General features: G+C 35.2%; 1 protein-coding gene across 1 annotated transcript; it reads left to right on the forward strand.

The window, feature by feature from the left end:
- On the forward strand, positions 974–9,103 carry LOC109719562. The gene is made up of 4 exons (XM_020246322.1): positions 974–1,072; positions 2,251–2,635; positions 5,794–5,869; positions 8,353–9,103. Exons 2-3 carry the CDS (start codon positions 2,513–2,515, stop codon positions 5,851–5,853), a joined length of 183 nt encoding a protein of 60 aa, XP_020101911.1. The 5' UTR covers positions 974–1,072; positions 2,251–2,512; the 3' UTR covers positions 5,854–5,869; positions 8,353–9,103.

Below are 14,912 nucleotides of genomic sequence, written 5' to 3' on the forward strand. Positions count from 1 at the left end.
CAACAAACAAGATCTTAAACCAGCCTAATGACTTTGTTTTAAGACTCTATTCCAAAAAAATAATTATTTGATTATTTTGTTGTCGACCTACATGCAAATATCATAATAAAAGGAATGTCTCAACTTACAATGCAATAGTGAATTCAGCATCCGCATCACTTTCGGTCAAAAATAAATTTCTAATCAAATGCTCTTCAATCAGTATGTAACTTAAGATCTACCAACAAATATTAGTATGTACAAGAATTAGTACAAGTATTAGCATGCATTTTTTTAAAATAAATATTGGCATATAATATTAATTAGTACTAATTATTACTAATATTAAACAACATTACAAAATCACTTCTGTAAAATTTTTTTACCGATTAACTTTTTAAAAGTACTTTAGAAAATCGCTATTCTGTCAGGCTAAGCCAAACGCTTTACAGTTTTTTACAAAATCACCTTTTCAAATCAAAATTAATTCTGTAAAAATTATTTTTCTAGAGTCTAATGCAAACCATAGTTAGTTAATTCTCGAATTATTCGCAAATTTTTGAAATACCGAGTAAAACAGCCGTTTTCGTATTTTTCCAAAAAATTCGGCTCTTTTTGGGTAAAAATAATTATTCGCGAATTAAACGCGATTTGCGAATAATTCGCCCCCAAAAAAGGGCCCGGTTGCTGTGACCTGCGAGCCTGCGACGCGGACTCGTGGGCCTCGCGGGTGGCCCAAAACAGGAAAAAAAAAAAAAAAAAAACTTTCAGAGAACCTCGCCTCGCCCTGTCGCCCAAAAAAAAAAAAAAAAAAAAAAAACTGAAAGAATCGCCCCCTCCCACGAGTCCCACCCCCACCCCTCCCAAAAAAAGGGTTTGCCTAACCTCACCCTGCGGCGGTCGCGGTCGCTTCCCGTTCCCCCTCTTCCCTTCCGGCCGCTCGCCGAACGCCATCGGAAGCCCTCCTCTCCAGAAATCGAAGATCGAAGATCGGGTTCTTCACTTTCAGAAATCGAAACCCTCCTCGTCGCCTCTCCTCTTCCGCTCCGCTATCCACGGTAGATCAGTAATCGGGTGGTTCTTTACAAACCAGGTGCGATTTGAGTTTTCATTCTTCAAAGCAAAAGTTGCAAGCTTTTAGTCCTGATGGATGCTTTTATACCACAATGGCTGAGTGCTTAATTGAATGTGTCCATTCTCTGTTATGCACAAAGAAGACCCAAACATAGTGCTAAATAATCTTAATTAACTTAGGGACCAGGAACTCTTGTATTATACCTAATCAATTTCATGATCTTGTCGACACTTGCAAAAGGAAAATTTTGTGTGGTCTTTCATGGACCCTTGATTCATGGGATTTCTACTTAATTTTTTGAAACATAACTTTTTAGTATTAGAAATGCAGCAATTTTCACTATATAATGAGAAGATCTGGAGAATAAGGTTTGAAGATGTCTAACTTTAGAATCCATCTTTTTCTCTAAACTCCGGATTTATATTAAGTCCTAGTTAAGTTGTTGTTAATTGTTATTACATTCATTAATTTGCTATTGTTGTATGAGGAGTGAAGACTCGGAACAAATGAAGTGGGATTTATACTTAGAGTTAGGTTAGTTTGATGCATGATTGAGGGTAATTCTAATATTCTTTCGATGTAATTTTATTCTTTGAGAATCCATGATAGGCGGTCATGTGTAGAGCTTGAAATATTCGAGTTATTAATTTTTTGTGCAGAAAAAGGCTCGAAAGAAAGATAGTTTTGGATTCACGCGAAGAATTGAGTGAAAATTTAAATGCAAATATGTTCAAAGTGTTCGAAATAATTATTTGCTTAATTATTTCTTTATTTTGAGGCATAATATAGTTTACTATTTTTTTTTTTTACTTAATTAGTTTAATTTTGTAGCTCTTTATTCTTATATTCTTAAAAAATATGAGTATTTATGCTTATAGCATAAATCTTGAGAGGAAAAAAACTTAATTTAATAGCCGAATTTTTGATCCCGAATTTTTAATTGGTGAGCGTATAATATCCGTATAAATCACGTATCCGAATAATTGGCGAATCCGTTTTTTAGCCCTTTTTTTCAATGAATTTAAAAATTAGAAAGCGAATTTTATCCGAATTATACCCGTACCGAATTTTTGCCGAATCCGAATTAACTAACTATGGTCCAAACTGCACCAATAATCAGTTATGGATTTGAAAACAAAAAAAAGAGAAGAAAAGAAAAAGGCCTCTCTAAGCTGTAGCCATTTATTCTCATGTAGTCTGGTCAATGACTGGGACTGTAAAACGACTCTGCCGGTTCTAGTCGAGCAGTTGGAGTCTCACCATCGGTCCACCCAGCAATCAATCCCTCCATCGGCCGGCGGCGGCCTGGCGAGGGAGTAACCGGGCAGGGGTGACGGGTGTGAGGAGTGGCGAGCGCTGCCGCGTTTGAAAAGAAGAGGGTCAGTTTCTGAAACAACTTTGCGCGCCATTAATTGCCCCTGAATAATTCCTCCAGAGCGGCGGCGGAGGAGTGAGAAGATGCCGCACCGAACGAGGCCTATGACGTCGCTCCTGTTGTTCATGGGGTTGAACTTGGTGCTGGTCAACACCGTCTCCCCCGTCTATGATTTCATCTGCTTCCTCCCCTACTGGGAGCGCAGGGTAAATATAATATGCTCCCTCCCTCTTTCCATTCAATTATTGGTCGCTTAGTAATGCATCATTTTAATGTTTACTTTCCCTTTGTTTTGCGTTCTTCATAATTTCCCATTATTTGCCGGAAGTGATTATTTACTTATTTACACCATGGTTGGCTCCTCCAAATTCAACAATTCTGAAGAATGGGAATTCTAGTTTTCCTAGTTTTTGTCTTTTAGATTTTGGATTGTAAGAATTGGTCAATTGACAGATACGTAGAAAAAGCCATCAGAGGGTGAAATGGAATGCTTGAAGTTGGAAAATTGGAACTTCATGGAGGTTCAGTAATTGTGCTCTGTGATGTGCGTGTCATTACGAAAGAAAGAGAGGTAGAGAGATGAGGAACAGATTGGAGAGAGAAAGGATATTAAGGAGAACCATGTGAAGAAATAAAGAAGGTGCTACAAAGGATTATGTTACCACATTTGTCATTGAATACAAATCTTGAAGCATTCGTCCTGAAAACGAAATGCATGAAGAAACTATCCCCGCACTTCCATCAGATGGGATGGTTGTTTATATAGATATTACTCAAGTAGTAGTTGTTATATCCATATTTACAAATGTAACAATATAAGGGTAAGATTAAATAATAAATGGCTAACACTACTCCTCAAGTTGAACGGGGGCTGGTGTGAAGCTTGTCTCGAAGAGATACCAACCAAGAGAGAGAAGTGGACTTAGTCCAAAGATCAGCCAATTGTAGTTCTGTACGTATATAGCATACCTTCGAAGAGGCATTTTTCACTTCCTCTTGAAAAAATGGAAGTCGATTTCTAAATGTTTTGTCCGTCCATGTTACAGAGGATTCATTGTAAGATAGGTTGTGCTTACATTATCAACAAACAAAAACTGGTGTAGAAGATAGAAGCAAACCAAGTTCATGCATAATATTTTGAATACATGCAAGTTCTGCAACTCTATGAACAACAACACGATATTCGGCTTCAGTACTTGAACGGGAGACTGTTTGTTGTTTTCAAGAAGCCCAAGAAATAAGAGTATCACCATAATATATTACAAAACCAGTAGTAGATCCGCGAGTGTTTGGACAATCAGTCCGATTGGCATCCAAAAAAGTTGTCAACTGTCTTTTGTAACTTGGTTTGATATGAAGTCCATGCTCAATAGTGCTGACAATATATCGGCTTGCAAATGAGTAGTTGTCGGGTGACTCATAAATTAGCATATGGAGTTGACAGCAAATGTGGTGTTCGGACAAGTAAGAGTTAAATATTGTAATGCTTCTGCAAGATTGCAGAAGTAGGTTGGGTCAGCAACAAGTTGTCCTTTGTTATGTGTGTTGCAACAAGCATGCATTTTAACATGTTTGTGTAGAAAGTCCAAGATTCATCATGGCAAAAGTAGGCTTTAACGTAGAAATAAATGTCGAAAGTATCAAAAGAACTAGTAAGAATAATTTCGTTGACATAGAAGAACCATATAATCGTATTTGGAGCTGTAGATAAACATTGAGCTATCAGATTTACTTCTTTTCAATCCTTGAGAGAATAAAAAATTGCTAAACTGTGTAAACCAAGCATGGGGTGCTTGTTTAAGTCCATAAATTGCATTGTGTAATTTGCATACTTGATTACGACAACGTGAATTGATAAACCCAGGCGGTTCGATCATGTACACTTCTTCATGAATAGTACCATGAAGAAATGCATTTTGGACGCCAAGGTGTCGAATAGACTAGTGATTATTAGCATCATATGTAAGAACTAACTGTATGGTAGGGTGCTGAACAATCGGACAAATGTTTCATCAAAGTCGATACCTCTTTGTTGAGAATAGCTTGGGTGAATGTTTGGCGTTCAGTTAGGAGGGCCGTGGACGTTTGATGCAATGCAAAGCCATTTCCTTCCTTTTTTATTCTCTCTAAGCCACAGTTGGGGAACCACTTGATATAAATGAGAGAACGAAATATGATTCAACATAAAAGAAACTGAAATTGTTAATTGAATCACAAGAAAATGTGCTAATGTTTATTACAATTAAGGCAAAACATACACTTAATCGCAAGAAAATGTACTAATGTTGATTAGAATTAAAGCCAAACATAAACTTAATCAAATCAAAATTTATTCGAATAACAATTCATTAACAAAGCAACAAAACAAAACTTCCTAACTAGTCTGAAAATAAACTTCAGTCCAGAGTGTTTATTACATAAGTTTTGGTTTGTTTAGTGGAGGATGAATGCTAGATCAAGCGAGGAAAGTGGGTTTACATAGGCTCAAATAGAAGTGGAGAGCTTTGGGGTTAGGTAACTTACTTGTTTCCGAAAAGATGTCATAGCTAATACCTCAACCCGAGATAATGAGAAGCTTTGGGGTTAGGTTCTTACTTGTTTCTGAAAAGATGTCATAGCTAATACCTCAACCCTCGATAATGGGAAGCATCAAAATTCCTTTTAGCTGCAAGTAACTCTATTTTTCTCCTGTTCAGGACTAGTTTTCAACAACAAATCAGCACCAAACTGCTTCAGCCAGTAATTCGCTGCTCTATACAACAAGGGTTTTTTAACATAGGACTGAAGTTTATAAGAGACTTACCACTAATGAAAGCTAGTTGATGCCTTCATCATTTCCTCCAGGGTGGAAAGATCTCGACCCCGTCGAGATAGCTTCTACTTTATACCCATATTTACAAATGAAACAATATAAGGATAAGATTAAACAATATACGGCTAACACGCCCAACACTGGTCAGTTGCCATTGATAGATAGACTTTTGAGTGTTTTTCTTATCATTAGTAGAAAAACGATTGTCGCATGATAGCTTTTGCGGATCTACCTAATTGGTGTCTACTGCTTATAATCAAAACTGACGTGGCTGTGATTTTACCTTGAAAATCTTAAGTTGTTGTTTTTACTCATTCATCACATTTCGGAGGGTATTGAGTAAGAAATGATGCTTTCATGGGGTGCAGTTATATCCTTGTCAGCAAGTAATTATTAATACTTTTGGATAGTTTTCGTTTTAATAAGTCATAGTTCATAGTTTGCAAGAATAAAACTTGATTGTTGGATTTTTTTTTTGGGTTTCATTTGTATCTAAAAGAATAGTTTCTACTATTTTCTTCCTGTCTGTTTCTTATACTAAATAGCGTGCAGAGAGAAAGCCGTCAAAAGGAGCATGAAGCTGCTTTGTCGAAGCATTCAGAAACAACTTAGAAGTTGCTGTTGTCAGGTACACTCACATTAATTATCTTTGTTCTACTATCTCATTTCATTTACATTGTTACTGCGCCTACTGCCTATTTGTTTCCCTTCATGACTTTTATATGATAATTGCCATGTAAGTAGTGTGAGTGAGTGAACAGTATCTAAGTTGTCCTAAATAGGAGAGCGTTTAGTAGAAGATCTCACGGAAGTATCAATGACTATTAAATGTTAAATTTCTTAAGAATACCATCTTTATTTTGACGGGCAAAATGAGGTCGTCAACTTTGGTGTAGGAGTTCTTAGTAATATCTTTTATCATCATTCAAGTTGGAATAAGAAATTTCTTATTTATAATAGTTGTGTAAAGCGAGTATAAATTTAGTAAGTGGAAGTGTACACTTTTATATGCTCTACTTATTTCATATTGTACACTCAGGGCTTGTATCATATTTTCTAGCTTGTACCACATTGGGTTGTTATAATATTTGTTCTTTGTAAAATTAAATTTAATTAGTTCTTTTGACAAAAGCTTATTTCTTTTTGTCTCGAAATTACCTAGTTGCCTCTTCTATTGCGTATTGATGTTTTTTGGATAGCTTTTGCATTTGTTGTTGCTTGAAGACTATCCGAATCTATGTCAAAATGGGATCAAAATGTAAATGGTGAAAACATTTAACAGAAGGATCTGTCCAACTTCATATTAATGGTTCGTTGGAAAGCTAATTACAGCTTTGAATGGAATACTAATATTGTTCGCTCTTACTTTTTATGCTTGTGATATTTTTCCTCCATGATTGCCTACTTTCTGAATATATAACCTATTGTTGGATGTCTTTATTTCCATTCTCTTTTTTAATGATATTATTATTATTTTTTTCGCTCTCTTTTTTTGAGTTCTAAGTAGACAAAATACTTAGTTTTTTTTCCCTTTTACAATTAATGAACGCACCTTTTAGTTGGGGATGCTCTGTCTGAGCTCTTCATGGAACAGTTGAAAAAAATTCAACAGAACAAGTGAAAGGATTAAGAAAATAAAGTGAATGGATTAAGAAGGCTATGAAGTGACTTGCTACATTCTGAGTGAAAATCAAGATATGACAGAACTGATCTATTTAAATCTAGCATTACTGAGGTTCAATTTCTATGGTTTAAGATTGTAGTATTTCACCATCCATGTTCACTAGGTCTGCACGAATCTAGGCTGAGGTCCAATAAATGTGGAAGAATAATGAACCCTAAGAAAGATGTTTACATTAATACTTCCGAAGGAATGCAACAGAACAAATATTTATGAATATAATATGTTTTGGAGGTTTAAAGGTATTTCGAGGTCCTTTTTTCTGGGTACATTTTTAAACAGAATGGAGAGCTTAACAACTTACAGAAATGGAAATTAGGAGGATATGTGAATCAAGTATGTAACTACAAGCCTTGCCAATGCACTAGGAAAGGATCTTTCTAGAGGAAAAAAAATGCCAGTGTTTCTTAAAAAATAGAAACATAGGGAGAGAGTGAAACATAGGGAGAGAGTGAATATCTAGGGCTCAATCAGTGCAGCAGTGATTTAGAATGCTCGCTTTAATTTTGAGGAACAACAGGCATGCACCTTGAGGCTAAGGTTTGTTTCATTTGTACTTTGGCTGCGCTCCAATTTTTCTGGTTTTAAGCATTTGAGTTGTTTTAAACAATTTCAGGTTTTGAGGTAAGGAAGTCTGACAAACCAACAGAACTAGAAACATAGAAAGTTTGAACGAGCCAAAAGGCAAACTTTTGAGAATCAGCTTGCTATGAATGCCAAAATTTTGATAGGATTGCTATGAATGCAATAGCATTTTTATTTTTATTTTTTGTCATTCTAATGCTTTTGCAATACTATTTAATCAGCGCACTCTCGGGGTCTGGAATTAACGGTATATCACATGGCACATAATTGACCAGTTCTTACTAGGCTTGTTTCCATACTCTGAAAGCATAACGCATTCTGAAATTTTGGCATCCCAAGGATGGGATTGTGGAAGTACCGTAGAGCACTTCTTTGAGTAAAGTAACTTTGATCTGATGAATGTGCTTAAAACATTCACCATATTGGGAACACTATCCAACTACGATGTTGTATGATTTTATGCTCTTTGCACAGTGTGGATCAGTAAGCTGAGTCACTTCCTTCTCATGAGCCCACACTCGTCGATATTTTGGTAATATGGTCCCAAGAAATGCAGCTCATCACCCTTCTTTGGTTCATTTTCCTACGAGAAGACATAAGGAGAAGTTAGGTTCAGTCAAGCAGCCTGCATTGCGTTTGAACCTTCCAAGAAAAGAGCCTTCTTTTGTTAGTTGAGACGTAAAAACTCTTCAAATTTTGACGTCCCATACTAAAACCCTTGCCTCGTTTTCAAGGCCTTTCAATTTGTTTGTGAATTCCAAAATCGTCAATCATTGTTGATCTCCTTTAGCACCACATTTTGTTGTAAGTTGACACGCTAACATGTTTTGTTTTATTGTTCGCAGTTGGCTAAGAAGTAATCTCCAAGTTGTCGTTTCCTTCAGAGCTGGTGATACTTGAAGCACAGTTAGCTGATATCTACTTTTAGCTATTTCTCGATGCGCGCTGAGCTGATGATCAAGCTTCTCAGGTAAGGAAGTAGATTTCTTTATATTTGATGCATAATTGTTTGAGCCATATTTTAACTGAGAAATTATTGAGTCCAAGGGCTATTTTCATTCTTTTTGTTACGGATGAACGTTCTGAAAAGCTTAATAGCTTTTTGAAGGAAAAGCTCAGTAACTAGTTTTGACCATGTATTTTTTTTTTTGGTCCTTTTTTTGAGTAAAGACTTTGTTCATTTTTCTCTCCACCACTGGGGGTGTTTGGTAATTCGAATGCGAAGTCGTGAGTTGGAGCCGTATGCGAAGTCGCAACCTCGTGGGACGGTTTCGTGGCTGCGGGCAGCGTAGGCCCCGCGAAAGTCGAGCTCTGCGATCCCGTCCAAATGCCGGCGAACTCCGGTTACAGGAACTAGGCCACTTCAACCCTGACTTGGATCAAAACAAATACGCCCTTGGTTGGTTTAGAGATCTGGTTTAAACTCGTTGTGGTCCAAAGAACCAAGTCTAGGTATTCATAGTTCATCTTATTATGTTCTGCTCCATTAGCCTATTGTATAAGCGGGGTTTTTCCAAACTCCAATCTGAAGGTCTTAAAATTCAAATCTAGTTCACTAGATGAGATTTATGGTAGTTCAGTAGATGAGATTCATGATGAGATTTGTCGTAGTTCATTAGACGAGATTCATAATGACGCGGTCGGATACTAATACTAATACCTCAAATGAAAAATTGTATCATTTCATTGTTAAACTAGTGAAGGCCCGCGCTTCGTTGCGGGAAATTTATGTAATTTTTAAAATCTCTTGGATAGACTATTTTATATTATTCAAAATTTAAATTTAAATTTAGAATAAAAAATATTGAAGCTTAAAATTTAAATTTTAATATATCAAATTGAAATTTCAATATTTGGAATTTAATATTTAGATTTTTCTAATTCAATTTATAATGTAATATATATTTAAAATATTGCAATTTGAAATTTTAATATATANCTCTCTCTCTCCCTCTCTCTCTCTGTCTGCTCCCTCTCTCTGCTCTCTCTCCCTCCCTCTCTCTCTGTTCTCTCTCTCCCTCTCTCTCTCTCTCTCTCTCTCGCGCGAGGCTCCCGCAAAACGCGGGGAGCTCGCCGTACAAACTCTCGATTATATATTTATATATTTATATAGATATAGATGGTCGAGGTGACTTTATAATAATGATTGTAACACTCTAATAGTTTCACATTGTTTGAAAAAGGAGTTTTGATTGAAAATTTAAGACCACACATTCTAGTAGTAATAATAATTGGACTTAACCATATTAAATCGGTGGTATTGGTGGTTTAGACCCAATAAGTTATTATTGCTGGTGAGCCGTATCGTTATAATTGGTATCAGAACCGAATACCAGTCAGAAGTGCAAGAAGTAAGGATTAAACTTGAGACGGACCTGAAGTGCTATAAAAAAAATCCATCAAAATACTGACAAATAAATCAAAATTAACTCTGGAAAAGATATATACAAAGTAAAGATCTACATTGTTCCTTAGAATTGAAAGAATTTAATCTACCTATGAACAAGAAGCCTTTTGAAATTATGGGTTGGGACTACTTTAGGGTTTATGCCAATATGCAAACTCTTTCTGGAATGGGGTTTCTTTTCTTACGACAGCTACGCTTTTGTGTTATAATTAAACTGCTATCATTTTTTTTTTTTTACACTTAAAAGAGTTCAGCAAATAGGCCTCTAAACTTACCGATTGTCTCTAGTGCAAGTGGCAAAGAGCTTGCTGGTTGGTATCTGAGGTCCCAAGTTTAAATTCTAGTTGATTCACATTTTCAGCTAAGTTTATTTCTAAATAAGATAAACGAAGCAGCTAGTATGCTAACCTATCTCTCTAAAAAAAAAAAGGTTAACTGAACTTTTTTTTTTCATTTTTCTTATATGATAGAATAGAACAAATAGTTTTTTTTTTTTTTTTTTTTTTTTTTTTTTTTTTTTTTTTTTTTTTTTTTTCTAAGTTGAAGGTCTAAAAAACTATATGCAGTATATAAGACTAAAACGATTATGAAATTAATTACTCTAATTGAAGAGAGGAGTGCATTGACAAATCTATGGAAAGTTTTAAAGAATAAAAGCTATTAGCAAATGAATTCACATTAAAAGAAATGACTCGAAAACATAATTAGTAGCATTTAGAGCAACTCAACAATCATAAAAGGAGAGTTTTTGCATGCAATGGGATCTTGAAAATCATTTTGATTAAGCTAATTATATAATAAACCAAGTTAATGTTCCCATAAAATAATAATATTTGTAAGAATTCAGAACTTCAAAATTCAGTACACAACTTGGCAGTTTTACATGAAAGTACTAATAGAGATACGGCAAAAAAGTCTATAATGCACAAGTTATATTGCTAATGTGGCGTCTTCAATCAATCAGGCTGGTTATTAATGATGTGGTATAAATGTGACATAATAGACTTTCTCAAGGTATGACTTTACTGCATTAATTATAGCGACAATTGCTTATATAACTCCAAAAAAATTCATACTTTCTTATTTTATCCGTTTTAGAAGGCTAATATAAAAAATATTTTTTTAATGTTCCAAATTCTTTCAAATATATTCCTAGGGCTAAATTATGTTAGTAAACTATTGGGAACACTTGTTACCTCTGTGAAATTATTATTTTGCCATTTCAAGCATAATCTTTTATATTCACCAACATTTCTTATTTGTTCTTAAGTTAGGGATAGGGGTGTAATGGGAGCCGTGCCGGGCCAGCACGGGCTGCATGGGCCACATTCACCCGGGACAAACCTGCCAGGAAGCAGCCCGGCTTGGCGACGCTAAAATCCGTGCTGTGCAGTGCTGGGCTGGATTTCATGGATGCCCAGCCCAGCATGGCACTCATGCCCGGATTGCACGGGCCTCCGAGCAAGCCTTTAATTTTTTTTAATTTTTTAAAAATCTATAAATAACTTTTTTTAAAAAAAATAAAATGGTTCTCATTCCGCTATTATGTTAGCTTAAAAAATTTAATGAAATATTTATAAAGTAATAAATTTTTAAAATAATTTTAAAATTTTATAAATCGTCGAAATTTTTAGTTCGGAAATCTTTGTGAGATGAACCCATCTCCCAAGAAAGGCCTAGGGACTAGAGCCCTAGGCACGACCGCTGGCCAAATTATCGGCCTGGCACAGCCCAGGCCCGTGCGGGTCGTGCCGTGCCGGACCAACAGGCTCATTGGAGTGGCCCAGCAGAGCCCATGAATCCGGGTAGGGACTGCCCGGCACGGGTTCTACGGTATCCGGGCAGTGCCTACGCCCGGCCCGTAGTTGTGCCACGGGCCGCTCGACCCGTTTGACATTTCTAGTTAGGGGCAAAATAAGTTTTTTTTGACTTTTTGCCCTTTTAAAATATACTTTTCTACCGTCATCAGTTTTCTTATTTGCCATTAAATTAGGGGCAAAATATGTATTTTGACTTTATTTTAACTCTAGTATAGATTTAACCCATGTTTAACCCGAGTTAAGCTAACAGGGGATAACTGCGGGGGTATTTTTTTTTTTTTTTTTTTTTTTTTGCTCTGGTACAGATTTAATCCGGTTTAACACGAGATGAATTAACGGATACCAACAGAGTTATTTTTGAATATCAGAGAAATATACCAGGGGTATATTTGAAACAAAAAAAGTAGGGATATATAAGATATTTTAGAAGTTTTGAGAGATATATAGGTAATTATTTCTTAATTATAAGGTTAGATTAATGCAGCAGAATCATATAAAATAAAGGGATAATATCTAATATGTCTTTGAAAATTTAAAAATATCTTATTTATCCGTTGATGCATGCTGGATAAGAGTAGGTCGTAAATATTGTAGCGCAGAGGAAAAAAAATAATTAAGAACAAAAAAAGAAAGAGAAGAAGAAGAGCACAAAGAAGATCCCACAGATCTAAAATAAATTTTCATTAACTAAAACTTTCTTTCTACTATAAATATCACACAAGTCTACTTATGATAAATCAAATCCTAATTCTAATTCTAATGTAAGACAAATCTCATGATTTTAGAGATCCTTTTCTAATCCAGCAATATCTCAAAAAACTCTAACTAATCTTTTTTAACTGCATCATCCCTGGACGACCAAAATTCTCTTGTCGATTTCAAAAATTCTTTTAAATATATTCTTTTCCTCTAGGGTTTACTAATAAGATTGGATTTTAGAAAAGTATTTTCAATATTGAGGGGTAAATTTGAAAATTTTCAATAGTAATAAGAGGCATATAAGCAAAAGCCCCTAAACTAAACTTTGTAAAAACTTTGGAGTTTCGGTAGTATAACAAAATTGTGTTTTTCTTTATCTAAATTTTTCAATCGATTTTTTGAGTTGCTTGGATTATATTAAGAATCTAAGATATGGAATAATATAATATACTTACTCATTTTTGGAAAAGTTGTACAATCTAATTCATCAATTATTTTAGATTTTTTAGACTTGTTTGAAACAGTGGCAAAGTGCAAAAAGATAATTAACACAATTTTTCATATCGGAACATAATTAAAGCAAGAAAGCTTTTTGTAATTTAGCCCGAAAGTTATTTGCAAAAGTGACTCTCTTCTTTAGAACCTAGGTAGGGATGTACACCTCCTTAGCCAAACACAACCGTGCACCTTCTTTTCCTATCCGTTGTTTTGAAATATATATTTAGGTGTCGAAGCAGCCTCATACTAAGTACAAACCGAAAGGGCTTCGGTACCGAAATATGCCGCTTCAAAAAGTTTTCATTTTTCGTACATAAAATGATAGCTCTTTCGCAAATATTCCGTTTTTCAATTTTGAAAGTATTTATATTTTAGCTTCTCTGGTTTACAGTTTTTTATCTAGAACTCACCCACATGCATATTTTGCATGTAGTTAGTTCCTCTCACTGTGGCATCGGGGGCTAAAATGCCTCATGGGTATGGGATTAGCATGGCCCATATTAAGGCCAGTGGGAGGCGCGACTCGATGGCTTCCTTGGCCGTCGTCGTCGGCCTTGAAGACTTGGGCATAAGATGTTAGAACAAATATCGCATAGGAATCCGATTGCAATTAAAATCTAACTAACTTTGTGATAAAAATAAAAATAAACAAACATACAGATAAACGCAAATAAATCAACTCACAGATAATCGCTAAATCCTAAAATTGTGGAAAAAGAATATCAACATATTAATCCGGAAGCGTGCGAGGCACTGCCCTAAGGCGTATTCCCGTCCTTACGTGCGGGATTAACCGGAAATAACACCCCAAGGTACGACCGGAATTCCTCATTCTGCGAGCACGATCGTGAAGGAGGTTGACGAAGATTCTCAACACCCAGTGGATAAGGGGAATGTTCAAAAATGAAAGATAAAAGAATAAATGGATAGAGATTAACCAATGATCAAAAATCTTTTCTGCCTGCTCTATCTTGAGCAAGAAGAAAAGAAAAAAAAAAAACCTAAAAAGGAAAGAGGATTTTACGTTTTTTCTCTTACGAGAAAGAAGCGGAACCCGCCCAACGTAACGCGGAAGAAACGAAACGGAAAAAAAATTCCGTTAGTTTCTTTCTCATTAAAAAACATAATAAAATAATTAAATAAAATAAAATAAATAAAGTAATAAATAAATAAAATAATAAATAATAAATAATTTAAAGTTCAAATAAAATAAGTGCAAACTTAATATTCGGAGTTTTTCACCAACATAAGAGGCCTGCAGTATGCCTTCGGACTGATCTAGCTATATAGTCTGCAAATGTTGCTCTATGTGCTACCTGCAGTCTTTGATTTTGCTCGAGCATCTTGAAAGATCTCTAGTCTATATGCTCCATGAGCACCAATATTCGTGCCATCATATACTAAAATTAAGAGCGAAATATTTTTCGGCACAGCCCTTTACTGAAGCCCAATCTCTGTGCCAAAATCTCTTTCGACGACTTACATATTTGGTATGCTCATCTTCTCTGTCAACAATGACATATAGATATCAAGCTAGTTTTAATTTCATAGGATTAACTTTTTAAAAGTAAAATTTGAAAATAAATAAGTCTAATTAATATATAGTCTGTATAGTAATGAAAACCAACTAATATTATTAAGTAAATTAAAAGAAGCTAAAACAAAATAATATAAAAAATATATTTCCCCACTTCTAGTAGCTAGGATCATAAAAATCATATCTTATATATCCACAGCATAATGATATACGCAATGCAGTATTCTTCACTTATACATATGGACTATGGTAATTTCTTTCCTCATATCACTTCATATTTTCGTAATCCCAATTGGAGCCAAAATTGTGCGCCTTCGTGAAGACGATACACCGTACTTATGTATATTTATACTCTTGCATACTCTACTTGAGGGGTGGGGGAGAAAAGATGTTCAAAGCGGGGCGATAAATGATTCACCGTTTTTGTGGGATAATTTTGGAAGA

This window comes from Ananas comosus, linkage group 13 (assembly GCF_001540865.1).
Source record: "Ananas comosus cultivar F153 linkage group 13, ASM154086v1, whole genome shotgun sequence".
Classification (NCBI taxonomy): Eukaryota; Viridiplantae; Streptophyta; class Magnoliopsida; order Poales; family Bromeliaceae; genus Ananas; species Ananas comosus.

What these genes read in the sequence shown, in the direction of transcription:
- LOC109719562 (XM_020246322.1), top strand. Translation starts at nt 2,513, where the DNA reads ATGCCGCACCGAACGAGGCCTATGACGTCGCTCCTGTTGTTCATGGGG. An exon ending in TCCCCTACTGGGAGCGCAGG is followed by an intron (nt 2,636 to 5,793) that starts GTAAATATAATA and finishes AATAGCGTGCAG; the next exon opens with AGAGAAAGCCGTCAAAAGGA.